This window comes from Typopeltis vanoorti, chromosome 9 (assembly GCF_054136105.1).
Source record: "Typopeltis vanoorti isolate ZY-2024b chromosome 9, IOZ_Tvanoo_1.0, whole genome shotgun sequence".
NCBI classification, from domain to species: domain Eukaryota; kingdom Metazoa; phylum Arthropoda; class Arachnida; order Uropygi; family Thelyphonidae; genus Typopeltis; species Typopeltis vanoorti.
Window position 1 is genome coordinate 24,978,171 of NC_143557.1, and position 15,725 is coordinate 24,993,895.

Here is a 15,725-nt window from a genome sequence, read left to right on the forward strand (position 1 = left end):
AATAGACTATTTCTTTTATTACAGTAATGGAAGAGTGTATTGGATAACATCAACATCATTTAGAACCACTGGTGGGGAACTTGTAGCCTTTTTCTGTGAATATTTAGTATGACATACTACCAGTCTAAACATGCAAAAACCAGAATATGATACTCATAACTGCACATTCCAGATTTCATGTAAGAACTAGAACTTTTTTAGCTGTTGCAGCTGTATTGTAATGCATTTCATATTTCCCTGAACTGCAAATGTAATTAATGAGTAAAACAGGGAGAACCATTAAAATTACGATGTGAAAGTAATGTATATGAAAGTGTCCTTGATATCTTAAAGTGAGGATACAATGACAGGTTGCAAAGATTAGTTCTGAAGTTTTTCAGCATACTCACTTGACATTCAGATACTCCTGCAAGATGGAATTGATTAAACTTTCAGATGACAACATTCTGAAATTCTTTTTACTCTCAAACATATTCCTATTGAAATGCAGAAAAAATGCTTTTGAGAATCCATGACTTTGTCAACATATCACATTTTGCTGTTGTTTTCACATGTGATTTGAATCAAACATACCTGTAATCACAGATATTATACACCCACTTGGAAGAAGAGACCGGTCGAAATTATATTATACTTACTGAAACCAAATATCAAGGTCTTAGTTCCTTTCTGAAACTAAACAGCAAGGAAATAAGACTTATTTTTATGATAAACAGATACAAAAGAAAAAATTGTGTGTACATGTGAAGGAATAAAGTGAAACAATGAAAAATTTTTTAAAATAAGATTTTTTTTTATATTTGTATATTTGGATTACAAATATAATGCAAATCTTATTTTTTATTTTTATATTTTTTTCAAAAAAATTAAAAAAAAAAATATATATATATATATAAATGTGATATATTAGAATAGTATAATTAATATGCTCTTTTTTATATATACAGTTTTATAAAAAGAAAATGGACCTTCTTGATATTTAGTGAAGAGTGTATCAGACTCAACAAACTATATTTGCCTTTTCAGTTTTGTAGTCTACAACCTAATTGGCATTTCTTGGAACGATTTCTGGCTTTCTAATGAAATACATTCTCCAATCTTGATCTAAGCAGTGGTTAACACGACGAGCAGAAGTGAGACAATTTCTAGCTTCACAAATGCCAAATTTATTCTTGTTGAGAGGCTTATACGCTGGTTAAACATGATAACTAATATTTAAGGAATTGGCAGCGTATACTAGAAATATAGATTAAATAAACTTTAATATATACTTTCCGATATTTTGGCGAACGTCACATTGCCATCTTCTTGGGAACTTACTAAAAGACACGTGCACACAAGTACTAATAACAGCAAATGAGACTGAAGCTAGGAAGCTAGCGTTTCCTAAAGTCCTGATGGTGCCCCCTGGCGGGCTATATTGGTAGTTCTTGGCCTTTGGGCTGAAGTTCTTCTGATAAAAGTTTCCCAAATTTGGGGCAGTTTCATGCATCCAAATTTGTTGAGGTTTGGCATGTTCCTAAGGGCCGAGGCTGATTCCATGAATAGTCTTTCATACTTGAACTTGCTGCGGTGTATTACTGTGGCTTTCTTCCATCTTATTCTGTGGCGAGTATCCAGAGCGTGGTCTGCAAGCCCAGAGTGGCTGTACTGGTAAAATCTGATGTAATCCTTGTGTTCTGAGATTCTGATATTTGCTGTCCTGCCTGTTTGGCCAAAGTAGGACAGTTTACAGCTGCAAGGGACCTGGTATACACCAGGTAGGTCTAGGGGAAGTGGTTGGTCTTTGGTGGAGCGGATAAGGGATGCCAGTTTTCTATGTGGTCTGTAACAAGTGGTCAAGTCATGTTTTTTTAGGATTTTATTGATTTTTTCCGAGGTGCCTCTGATGTAGGGAATCGTGATAGATTTAGAGTAATCTTTTTTGTGAAGGGGAGGGGGTGGTGGGTTGTGGATAACTGGGTTAAGTATTTTTTGGATTTTTTGGGGGGGGTAGCCGTTGGCTGAGAAAGTGTCACGGATGTGATTTAGTTCAGTGGTTAGGGCTTGATCATTAGAACAGATTATTTTTGCCCTGTTGAATAATGTTTTAATAACTCCATATTGTTGTGGGGGGGGGGGGATTGTTGGTGAATGTATCTGCCTGTATGGGTGGGTTTTCTATAAACTGAGAAAACCAAGGTTCCATCAGGTTGGCGGGTGACTAGTGTGTCTAGGAAGGGGAGGTTATTGTTTTCCTCTTTTTCCAGGGTGAATTTGATTCTAGGGTGTTGGTTGTTCAAGTGTGTTAGGAAGGAAAGGAGTGAATCCGGGCCATGTGGCCAAATAGCGAAAACATCATCAACGTAGCGAAGCCATATGGTAGGTTTTTGTGGGGCTGAGTTTAAGGTTTTCTCTTCAAACATCTCCATGAAGAAGTTGGCCAAGGGTGGGGAAAGTGGTGAACCCATGGCTCCCCTCTATCTGTTTGTAGAATTTTTCCTGCCAAACGAAATAACCTGAGTTCATTGTAAACTGAAATAGGGCTGAGATATCGGGAGGAAATTTAGCTTGGATTAGCTCTAAGGTTTCTTTGAGGGGGACATTTGTGAATAGGGAGGAGACATCAAAACTGACCATTATGTTGGAGTGTAAGGTTTTTATATACCATCACACATAAAAAACTCAGCCCACTTCAAAGCCAGTGAATGCACATGCGCTGTCATCGACGATCACAGCTGTGTTCCTGTTTGTTTAAACTTTCCAATTGTTTTGAACGGTGATAAATTTCTGCAGTTAAATTTTCTCTAAATTTCTTGGCAAATTATGGCTGAAAAACGTCGGTATTGCTACAGTATTGCGTACGCTAAAGAACGTGGAAACAAGGCTGCAGAGGGGCATTTCGGGGCACCCCAACTGAGAAAATGATAAGAACTTGGCGGAATCAGGAAGAGGATCTAAAAAAACCAACTAACAGTAAACATAACCTATGAAGTGGAACTGCAGCAAAATGGCCAGAACTGAGGCAAAACTGAATGCTTGGATTTTAGAGCACAGAAAAGCGGGACGTTCAGTGTCTACAAAAATGATTATTAATAGCGAAAGCCACTAACAGAGGGATCGCCAACTTTACTGGATCAACATCATGGTGTTCAAGATTCATGAAGAGAAATCAACTATGCATGTAGACTAAAACAAAAATATCAAAAGATGCCAGCTGAATATGAAGAAAAAATTATTGAATTTCATCGATTCATCATTAACGTAAGGAAACGAAAAAATTTTGAACTTGCGCAAATAGGAAACATGGACAAGGTTCCACTGAATTTTGATGTGCCCTCAAACAAAACTGTAGATTCCAAGGGCATTAAAAGTGCTACAGTTAAAACTTCGAGGCACGAAAAAACTCACTCACTACATGGTTGTTTTATCCTGCTGTGCTGATAGGACAAAATTGCCGCTGCTATTGATTTTTAAAAGGAAGATGCTACTCAAAGAAATGTGTGTACATGTTCATGTAAAAGGCTAGATGGATGGAGGAGAAATGAAGTTATGGATAGATAAAATTTGGTCTAGGCAGACTGTTGAAGAAGCCTGCCCTTCTAGTATGGGATAAGTTTTGTTCTCACAGAATAGAAGATGTTAAAAATAAACTCAAGGAATTGAAAACTCAGTTAGCTGTAATTCCAGGAGGTCTAACTAGTCAGCTTCAACTTTTAGATGTCTGTATTAATAAACCATTTAAGGGATTTATGAAGGAGAAGTTGAACAGCTGGATGCAGTCTTCAGATTTTGAGGTTTTGCCATCAGGAAGAAGGAAGAGGCCTAGCGTTTCGCAAGTTTGTGAGTGGGTCAAAGCTTCATGGGATGCTGTGAAAACTGAGACAGTAGTTAAATCATTTAAGAAGTGTGGCATTAGTAATGCACTGGATGGTACAGAGGACAATTTGTTGTATGAGAACTCAGATTCTGATTTAGAAGAGGTTTCAAGTGTCTCTTCATTTAGCTCTGGAGATGAATTTCTGGGTTTTGACAAGGATGATTAAAAGGTGGGTACTCTCTTTCCTAATTAGATTAGGTATTTGTTGAAAGTAGACATACTTATTACTTTATATTTGAAATACTGCAAATTCATTATAATATTCAGTGATAAAGTTTTTTTTTCTAAAAAATGTGTACAGAAATGGGGGTCTGTCTTATACGACGGAAAATACGGTACTTGCCTTCAAAATATAATTAGCTTAAATAATAATTCAAATATTGTTCTGCAGTCATTTTTCATATTTATGTTTATATAAAACCCATTGTAAAGATGTGCTCTCGAAGATAATTCAAATATATAGCAATCAAAACACTGAGACCCACTAAATTAAAATTGTGTAATTTTCTCTGCAAAATTGATAATGAGTCATATAATATTCCTTCATAAGACTTACAAATTTCATGAAACAAAAAATTGAGATTTATTAGTCCTTTAAATTTTAACAAAAATGATAAAAAGAATCACATTGATTAACTAGTTTTGCAACATATAGGTGACTGGTAGCATCCTCAGAACTAAAAATTTAAACATCTATAAATATGAAAACATGGAATATAGTTAAATCTGATACTAAACCATTAATGTTAAACACAGAATAATGAGATTTGTGTAGTAGTGACAGAACATGCATCATCTATTTTCGTGTAGAATTTTTAAACGATTGTTGGCAAAATTGAAATCTTAAGATAATCATACCAGAGACTTTCAAACATCACATAAAATCAGTCCTTGGGCATACATGTGGATCATTTTTGTCACTTTTTGATGTCAACAGGAGATTTTCTTTGTAATAAATACTATGGCAGCATCCCATTCCACAATGTACTTTGTGGCAGAGACAAAGTAAAACCAGATTTATTCCTCCTTTCATGAGCAAAAATCACTTAATGTTCATTTGTTCTGATTTCTACAAAGATTATTTGGCTTACCTAAGGTAAAACGCAGGTACCTGTCATAGCCAAGTAACTGGACATCTTTGGAAAAATCTATTTAATGCTGATAATATAGCAATTAATCCTATCTGAATTGCCTGTAAATTGTTTTGTGTTCTTCTGGTCAGTTTGCCTGTTTGTGGGTTGAAAAACCCAAGTTTCCAGGAATACCTTGTCATCACTCATATGTGACTGGCTAACTCACCTTCAGCTGAAAAATCCTGATAAATGTTCTTTGTCCTAGATGGGATTCAAACACAGGTCTTTTCAACAAAAGGGTAAATCAATACTGACTGAACTATATCTAAAAAAAAAAAAAAAAAAAAAAAAAAAAGTTCATTCATCAAAAAAGTGGATCATTTTATTCAGAAATTACTAGAAGTAAGTTAATCATATCTGCTATTCTATCAAGCCTACATATTCTTGTTATATACTATTGTTCCACTGGAAGAAGGCTTTTTGTTTTATTAAAAAAAAAAAAACCTTCCCCCACCCCCAGCTGATATATAATTATTCAGACATTGCCTTTATTTAAACTTTTTAAAATGGAATAATCAGTTTTACATTCACCAGTATGGCCTAGCAATGGGCAGTCCACTATTACTACTAGTAGAAAATTCTGTTGAAAATCTTTCTCATCCTAGTCTTATTTACTTACTTTCCTTTTTTTTAGGTATACTTGCATAAATCTTACCAGGAACACTCAATATTGAAATACATCTGTAATTCTCATATTCAGTTTTATTTCTCTCTTTTTATAGATGGATACAATGAAACTTTGTTCCAGTCGTCAGGAATTCGCTTTCTGAAATATTCAATGCAGCCACCGTGAAACTTTTATACCTACATATATGAGCATTTCTGGTAGAATTTCACCTACTCCAGCTGCCTTTCTACATTTCAGGGTTTTGATAACTTTTTCTACGTCAAGTGTGAATATGTATTCCTGACTGCATTCCATTTGGGAGTTTTGTACCACCATGCTGACACTGCTTGTTTCATTTAGCAATCCTTCAACGTAATCACTCCAGACATCTAGAATATTGTTATCTTCATAATAAAAAGGGGGATGGTAAATCCCTTTGTTTTTTATAGCCGGGTACGAAACTCAGATCGAAATCCATAGCGTTTCATGCCAAAAAAACTATTGGCGAGCCCAAGTGTAAATGATCACTTGGGTAGTACAACACCAGGGCAACTCCATGCAAAGGTGGAGCAAGCTCCGTCACTAACTTTAATATTCTCTCATAATGTAAAACCCAGCTCCTAAGAGATATATATATTGTTTTACATTATGAGAAGAGGTCACTACCCAGACCGGTTTCAACCCTTTTTGAGGTCCCATCAGTGAGTAGGTAGACCTGGAATATCAAGGCTTTAAGTGAACACGAACTTACATACCTCTGCTATCGAATTGCCAAAGTAGTGTACTCCTATATTTATTGTTAATTACTAATTTAATAAGCCGAAAGGCCATTTTACTGGCAAACATGTTAATAGAAAGGGGGATGGTAAATTCCTTTATATTTTTATAGCCGGGTACGAAACTCGGATCGAAATCCATAGAGTTTCATGCCGAAAAATCGAAATTTTTCGGCATGAATTTCGATCCGAGTTTTGTACCCGGCTATAAAAACATAAAGGGATTTACCATCCCCCTTTCTATTAACATGTTCGCTGGTAAAATGGCCTTTCGGCTTATTAAATTGTTATCTTCAGTTTTCATCTTGCCTTAATCATCTCCAATTCCTTTTACAGTACTTTTCCCCCATTTCTAAGCTTTTCAATAGCCTCCAGAATATTTTGCCACCTTCTTGATATTTATTTTCTATATTCTTGCCAAAGTCCTCCCATGACTTTTGTTTAGCTAGTTTTACACAGTGTTTAGCATTCTTGCATTTGTCTCTATATTCTCTAAGAGCACAAGCTGACTTATTTGACAGGAACTTTTGATATGCTTTCTTCTTTTCCTTCACTGCCTCTTTAACTTCCTGAGTCCACCATGGAGTTCTGATTTTTCTATTCTTACAGACAACCTCACAAAATGCCTTCTCTGGCTGAATCAGCCAATGCTTTCTTCAGAGTTTGCCTATTAATCTCCAAGATTTGGTTCATGTTTTCGAACACTCATTTTTTCTTTAATCATGTTTGTGTATTTGAGTTTATAGTTCACCTCTGAAAGCTTACTCAACTTTGATTCATTTTCCTAGTATATTTCAGTACAAAATTCAGTTTTATCCCACTCAAAACTAAATAGTGATTACTTTCTATTTCAAATCCTCTGTATACTCTTGTGTCCTGAACCAATGCTATCAACTATAACATGGTCAATGAGACTTTTCTCTCCATGTGAATTTGTGCACAGTTTTAGTAATAACTAATCTATGTCTTAAACAGAAATCCAGCAGGCATTTACCATTATTATTAGTTTTGCTCTTTTCCCCAAATATTTCTATATGTCTGGTAATCGTTTCCTACTCTGCTGTTTAGATCTCCAACAAGGACCAAGATTTTCTTTTTCATTGTGCAGCTGCATTCTTTAATGCTTCAAAAAATTCCTCTATTTCTTTTTCTGCAGGTAAGCACAGATAAGTCTTGAAAGGCAGGCAATATCACTATTTAATATTACCTGCCTTTTAAGATTATCTTCATATTTAGTGTTGAGTACTAAAGCTACTCCACCTTTCCCCTGATTGTTATTGCCTGAACATAACATTTTATATTTGTTGCTTAGTAAAATATCATCTGTTTTTGTCACGCCATATTATGTTGATACGGTACTTATCAAATTCTTCTGGAACAACAAAATTCTTCAATGGAAAAGAAATGAAACAACTAGTTCCATTTCTTTTCCATAGATAGTACCAACCTCGAACTTGGGTGATGTTGATTATGGAATAGACAACAAAATAATATGACTGATTGAATCCCTGTACTCATCTTCTGAAATAATTGAAATCAAGGGGAATTATAGCACTCCCTTTCCACTGGAGCATGGAGCAAGGCAGGCACAAATTATCACCAAAGTTATTTAATTGCTTCCTCAAATATGTTGTAAATGAAGCCCTGGAGAACTGTGATATTTGGAGTGATGGTAGGAGGAAGAAGAAATAAACCATCTAAAGTTTGCTGATATAGATATTCTAGCAGAAAACATATCAGATCTTCAGGAAATTACCACAAAATTAGCTTATACTCTTAAAAAATATGGCTTAACCGTAAGTATCCCAAGATCAATAACAATGAAAAATCTCCGTGCTCCTGACCAAGAAGGAATTGCTGTAGCAGAAACTGAAAAAAAAATCCTATTTGAGGATATACCCATAGAAATTGATCAGTTTAAATACCTAGGCAATATCTTTAATAAAGAGAGCAGATCAAGACAGGATATTAGAACAAAAATTGCAAAAGTAACAACAGCACTCCAAAAACTAAAACCACTATGGACAGACAACAAGCTTACAATTACCAACAGATTATGTCTTATTGACGTAATCTGCTGGTATTTCAGTATTTCTATACAGAAGTGAAACTTGGATCCTCCTAAAAGAAGATGAAAAGAGGTTGCTGGCATTTGAAATGAAGTGCTATGGATCAGGGGTCAGCAACCGGTGGTCCGCATATGGCCCAAACGTACATTTTTGGCAGCCCATAAAAGTTTGACAATACTTACATGGCATGTGACCCGTATGTTGAATTATTTAAATACATTTTATAATATGAACTCTGGGGAGGGGGGATATGCCCCCCTGGCACCTATGGCACCCAACCCCACGAGTTCCGGACTGGTAGGCCGGTTCTCCTTGAATTCTGATGACTCGAAAGGGGATTCCCCTTTCGAGTCATCAGCTACGACTTACGTGAATCCGGAGTTACGCAGTTTCTTATATGTACATATTCCCGTCCTGCTTCATGCCTCGCTACTAGTCGTATCTTTCCTGCGCCTACCGCATTCGCCAGTCTCGCACATGTTGTGAACAAGCACTGATGTGTTTCGCACGGTCTCTATTCATACACGATTTTTATAGTCTACAAACCCCTTGCGATTGTTTATGTTATGTTCTTGATAAAAATTTTATCACATAAAAATAATAATGTCGTCCAAAAGAAGCAAGTCCGATTCTTCTACAGCTAGCAAGAAAAGAAAAACATTGACTTTGGAAACAAAACTCAACATTATTAAGGATTTTAAAGGCAGAATGAAAATTTGTGAGCTAGCAAAGAAGTTCAATCTACAGGAATCCACAGTAAGAACAATCATAAAAGAAAAGTTTACAGATTTTGGAGGACATAGATTCTAACGAGGAACGAATTATAGCCACAAGGCAAGGAACAAAAAAATCATTAGCTTGCTATGAAGAAATTTTGCGCGAGAAGAAAAAAACATTATGCCATCAGACGAATCTATTAGATTTTATGAAACCATAGACATCGAAATAACTTTCTTTTTTTTATGTATGCAAAAACTACAATTATGATTATATTTATTAAAAAAATAGGTATTTTTGTAAACCTTTGGTCCCAATTAACTAATATTTTGTATGTTTGTATATATAAATTACATGCAAAATTATACTCAGAGTTACACGAATTCGACTTGCATGCTTTTTTGTTGGTCCCACCTACTGCATAACTTCGGGGTATGACTATATATATTTATGTTTCAGGATATCCTACTAAAATCATCTAAAACTTATTAAATAAGCAGTTGAGTTGGGTTGATTAGAGTTATTCTAAAATCAACTAAACCCGTGAGAACAGTACATTATGTCTATTAATAGTACATGTTCTTTTGTCCAGTTTGTCTCATTTATGGGATGAAAAATTTCTAGGATAAAATTCAAATCCCTTCCACCACCTCCATAAGAATATTACCACATAGTAAGCATATCCTTTTAGTTGGAAGAAATACCAACTAGACCTTGGTGGTAGATGGCTTCATCATCCTACTTAGCGGATGCATGAAATAGCTATTGCCATGTTTCATCACCAGATTAATATATCTGGTTTCTGTCTCCCTTTCTTCACAAAAGGTGGAGATCTTGTTGAACATGCTCATCTCACCATAATTAACTAGGGAGCTAACATCCCTCTTTGTTTAAGCATGGCAGTAAAGTTCTGCAAGACACTACTAGGAAGTACATGGATTGAACCTGATGGTAACACATTGGGAGGTTTCTTGACTGGCTAACATAACATATAATCATCTACTACTGCTTTCTCTACTAGGTTATGCCAGATATGACCTGACAAAGTAGCAGAGCTTTGAACTTACTGCAGTACTTGTTTATTATTTTAACGGTATAATAGAACACAGAAACTAAGTAAATAATTAATTTATTAACTTGATGCTGATATTTCGCTGGTGTTATAACCAGCATCTTCAGAGCACAAAAACTGTTTATCACAATACGCGAGACTAAAACAACATGGTGTACTTAAACAAAATTGTAGCAGCAACACAAAGACTAGAGTCCTGATTTTGGTGCCCTCTATCTGAAAAAAAAAAAAAAGCTATCATATATTACTAGAGTCCTAGAAAAGTGCTAGTTTTTTCTTAATATGACTGTCTCCCAGATCTTCGGCAAGTTAATACAGCCATATTTGTTGAGATTTGGAGTGTGTTTTAGGGCTTCTGTCGCCTCTAAGAACAACCTCTCTGATTTATACGGGTTTCTGTGTAGTACTTTTGTGTTTTTCCAGTTGATCCTGTGTGCAGGGGTATCCAGAGCATGGTCTGCTAGGCCTGACTTCCCATAATGATATTTCTGGATGTATCTTTTATGTTCGCTGATGCGGATGTTCACAGTTCTTCCTGTTTGACCTTAGTAGGCTTGATTGCATGAGCAGGGTACTTGGTAGACTCCTGGATGTGATAAAGGAGGAATGCTGTCCTTGGGTGAGCGGATGAGGGTGGCTAATTTGCTACATGGTCTGAATGTAGTGAGTAGTTTATGTTTATTGAGAATTCTTGAGATCTTTTCGGATGTGCCTTTAATGTAAGGGATGGTGACTGTTTTGTTGTAGTTCTCTGTGGTGGATGGTGGGAAGGGTTTCTTAGGAGTGTTTAGTATTTTGTTTATTTTATGTGGATTGTAGCCGTTGGCCAAGAAGGTGTGGCGTAAGTGAGTCAGTTCAACAGTAAGAGCCTTGTCATTGGAACAGATTGCTCTCGCTCTATGGGTTAGCGTTTTTAATATGCCATATTGTTGAGAAGGATGATGGTGTGATTGTTTGTGTAAGTATCTGCCTGTATGTGTGGGTTTTCTAAAAACTGAAAATTATAAGGAACCATCTGGGAGACGTGTGATGAGTGTATCCAGGAAGGGCAGACAGTTGTTGGTTTCCAGTTCCATAGTAAAGTGGATTTTTGGATGTTGGCTATTTAAATGTGCTAAGAATGTTTTCAATGTCTCAGGACCATATGGCCAAATAGTAAGCACATCATCAACATAGCGTAGCCAAAGTGTTGGTTTGAGAGTAGCTGTACTGATTGCTTGTTTTTCCAGGTGTTCTATGTAAAAGTTGGATGGGGGGAGCCAATGGCTGTCCCATCAATTTGTTTGTATATTTTCCCTTTCCATGTGAAATATCCTGCATACATTGTGAATTTGAATAGTTCAAATATATCAGGGGGGAAGTGTGACTTCAGTAGATTGAGGGTTTCTATTAGTGGTACATTTGTGAATAGTGAAGTGATGTCAAAGCTTACTATTAAGTCTGAGGTTTTTAGGGTAAGGTGTTGTAAGATGCTTTTTAGGTGTGCTGAATTTTTGACAAAGGAGGGAGAATTGTTTGTGAGAGTGGCTAGTAGCTTAGCAAAATGTCTAGCCAGTTTGTATGTGGGACTATTTATACTGTCCACAATTGGGCGTAGGGGTGTGCCTTGTTTGTGAATTTTTGGTGCTCCATAGATCCTCGGTGTTTTAACATGGAATCACACCATCATCCTTCTCAACAATATGGCATATTAAAAACGCTAACCCATAGAGCGAGAGCAATCTGTTCCAATGACAAGGCTCTTACTGCTGAACTGACTCACTTACGCCACACCTTCTTGGCCAACGGCTACAATCCACATAAAATAAACAAAATACTAAACACTCCTAAGAAACCCCTCCCACCATCCACCACAGAGAACTACAACAAAACAGTCACCATCCCTTACATTAAAGGCACATCCGAAAAGATCCAAAGAATTCTCAATAAACATAAACTACGCACTACATTCAGACCATGTAGCAAATTAGCCACCCTCATCTGCTCACCCAAGGACAGCATTCCTCCTTTATCACATCCAGGAGTCTACCAAGTACCCTGCTCATGCAATCAAGCCTACTACGGTCAAACAGGAAGAACTGTGAACATCCGCATCAGCGAACATAAAAGATACGTCCGGAATTATCATTATGGGAAGTTGGGCCTAGCAGACCATGCTCTGGATACCCCTGCCCACAGGATCAACTGGAAAAACACAAAAGTACTACACAGAAATCCATATAAATCAGAGAGATTGTTCTTAGAGGTGACAGAAGCCCTAAAACACACTCCAAATCTCAACAAATATGGCTGTATTAACTAGCCAAAGATCTGGGAGACAGTCATATTAAGAAAAAACTAGCACTTTTCTAGGACTCTAGTAATATATGATAGCTTTTTTTTTTTTCAGATAGAGGGCACCAAAATCAGGACTCTAGTCTTTGTGTTCTGCTACAATTTTGTTTAAGTACACCATGTTGTTTTAGTCTCGCGTATTGTGACAAACAGTGTTTTTGTGCTCTGAAGATGCTGGTTATAACACCAGCAAAATATCAGCATCAAGTTAATAAATTAATTATTTACTTAGTTTCTGTGTTCTATTATACCGTTAAAATAATAAACAACAACTTACTGCAGTAGTTGTCTGCAGCAAGTCCTAAAATTTTCTTATCAGATGGATCTTGTATATATATCCCTCCCTCCTTTAAAAAAAAAAAAAAAAAAGTTAAAAACTTTGCTTTACCAATGGCAAATATTTAAGTTTATATATATATATAAAAATCAGAGTATTTTGTTGTTTTTCTTTCAATATGTATTTGATTTAGATGACATTAATACCTAAATGCCATTTAATAACTAGTTTCAATATTATAATAATGAACACATTTCAGGTGGCACTGATAATCACTTAGTCTGGGTTGATCTAAGACCTATTGGTTTGAATGGTGCTCGTGCTGAAAAAGTTTTAGAAGAAATGTCAATTGCATGTAATAAGAATACTGTTCCTGGTGACAAAAGTGCATTAAACCCTGGTGGCATCCGTCTAGGGACACCTGCATTAACCACTAGGGGCATGAAGGAGCGTGATGTGGAAAAGATTGTTGAATTTATTCATAAAGGTATAGCTGTTTATCATTCTTGTATAGTAGTTCTTATACCCTTAATTTTTTTTAACTTGTAAGTATTAAAAATTATTAAGTAGTTAATACCTTGTTTCAAATTCCAAGAAATGAGAGAAATCATTTTATGGTTTATTTCTATACTGCAAAGGATGTACTAGATATTATGAGGCATGTTCAAAAAAAGACCAAACTTTTTAAATAGCATGCCAACCGGCACAGAGACATGCTGCGGCTACTGAATGCACCTAGCAGCACATTTTGACAACATATTGCCATTTGCCCCATTCTGCCATGAGCATTAGTCGCAGAGTTACAGCTGCCGAAGTGAGCAATGAACAAGCTGTTCATCGGATTAGTGACAATGAAAGAGCTTGATGAACAACGTGTGTGAGAAATTTTGCTGCAAACTTGGTAAAAAGTTTACAGAGACATTTCAATTGCTTAACCAAGCATATGGGAAGGACTGTATGAACCAAACACAGTGCTACGAGTGGTTTAAGCATTTTAAAAAGGGTAGAACTTCAGTCATTGAAGATCCCAGGTCTGGACGACCTTTCACATCAACAGATGACGACCATGTCGAGAGTGTTTGTGCTATGATTCGTGGAAATCATCGTTTAACTGTCCGAGAAGTTGCTGATGAAGTGGGCATCAACATAAGATCTTGGCATCAAATTTTGACTGAAAAACTTCAGTGCATTGCGTCAGTTTGCATTGCGCACAGCACATTATGCAAAATTTGTGCTACATTTGTTGACTGATGATCAGAAAGAGAACCATGTTGAAATCAGTCAGGAACTGCTTGCCAATGCAATGGTAATGAAAACTTAAGAACATCTTAACAGGAGATGAGATGTTTTCCAAACTTAAAACCACTTTAAAAGGACGTCGTTTCCAAACCATAAAGGAGATTCAGGGAAATGCGATAAGAGAACTGTGCCCCATCGTAGAAAGTTCATTCCAGGAAGCATTCCAACAATGGAAAAAACATTGGGAACAGTGTATTGTTAGTAGAGGGGGACTACTTTGAAAGGGACAGTGCTTAAAATGAGCAGTAAAGTCTTTATAGTTCAGTCTTTTTTTTGAAAACACCTTGTATGTGATAGTCTAACAACATTTCCCAACCAATTTCCTATCAGCAACTTTCCTTCAAATTGGTCTATTATTTGTGAGGTCTTTGATTTTATCTATTATATTTCAATCTTTTTAAAGCATTCATAACTGATTCAGCTACTTATATCTTAGTCTTTCTCCTGCAATCTGTGCTCCAACCATAAAAGGTTGTAAACCTGTGGGTGAGCAAAAACTTGTTTTGGTAATCTTTCATCTCTCATATTAAGTGATCATACCATCTTAGATTAGTACTATTTACACATTCTTGAATATTAACATTGTCAGATTCTTTTCTGATATCTGTGTGTTTTGACTGAATTTGCTCGTTCCACATAAATTTACTTAAGCTTCCTACCATGTCAAAACGTCTGTTATTTATTTCTATAGTTAATTTGCCATCTTCCTAAAAATATATATTTGGTTATAATTATAGGTTCACTATGCGATGCAATTGACACTTTCTGTTTTCCTTATTTTCGCAGTTTGTTATATTTTTCATTTAGCTAAAGACTTGTAGACCTATAATAAATTTATATAAGAGGATAACAACTGCATAAAGTATAGAGTAAAGAACAAAACCTATCCTATTTGAATATCAAGTTTAATACCATTTTTCTTAATAAAAGTGGGCCACATAAATTGTGAATAATGATAGAGATAGCATACAGTCTTGCTTTTCTATGTAAAAAAAAAAAAAAAAAAAATTAATGTCAGGCTTTCATCATGTATAAAGGATGATGTCTTTCAGTTCTAATTGCTGATATATGCAGCTTATATAATAAGCTGTGTATCACTCTATGTAAGGTTCCATTTCCATGATACAGATTTAGTGTTTTATACCATTCTTCCCCCTTGGCTATCATATTTTTTTCTATTTTTTGAAATCAATAAAGCTTAAAGATTGCTATTTTCTATTCTCTTATGATTTCTCAGATGTTTGTTGTAAGGTAAAAATCTGGTCTTGGAAACCCCAAGTCTTGTTTAGCTTAAACCCAGCTTATTCAACTATTTTTCTAATTTTTTTTTCCTCAGGTTTGCTTGCATAATTTTCTCCTAAAACTCAACATAATGAAATTGTTAGCAATTTTCATATTCTGGTTTATTTTTGTTCTTACAAATAGATACAACAAGAACTTTACTCCAGTCATTTATGATTTAACATTCTGACCAAGCCTTCTGAATTACAGATGTGTATCCACTTTAAAATTTTGATACTGCCATAAATATTAATATAAATTGGTGTCCATCTGGATATTTTCTACCATTTGACAGTCTCCA

At 35.7% G+C, this 15,725-nt stretch overlaps 1 protein-coding gene across 1 annotated transcript in view; it reads left to right on the forward strand.

Annotated features, from left to right (window-relative positions):
• Shmt (serine hydroxymethyl transferase) overlaps positions 1-15,725 on the forward strand; it is a 103,058-nt gene that overhangs the window by 83,481 nt on the left and 3,852 nt on the right. The window contains exon 7 of the mRNA XM_090397325.1: positions 13,104-13,331. Coding sequence (XP_090253451.1) covers positions 13,104-13,331 — 228 coding nt within the window. The remainder of the gene's footprint in view (positions 1-13,103; positions 13,332-15,725) is intronic.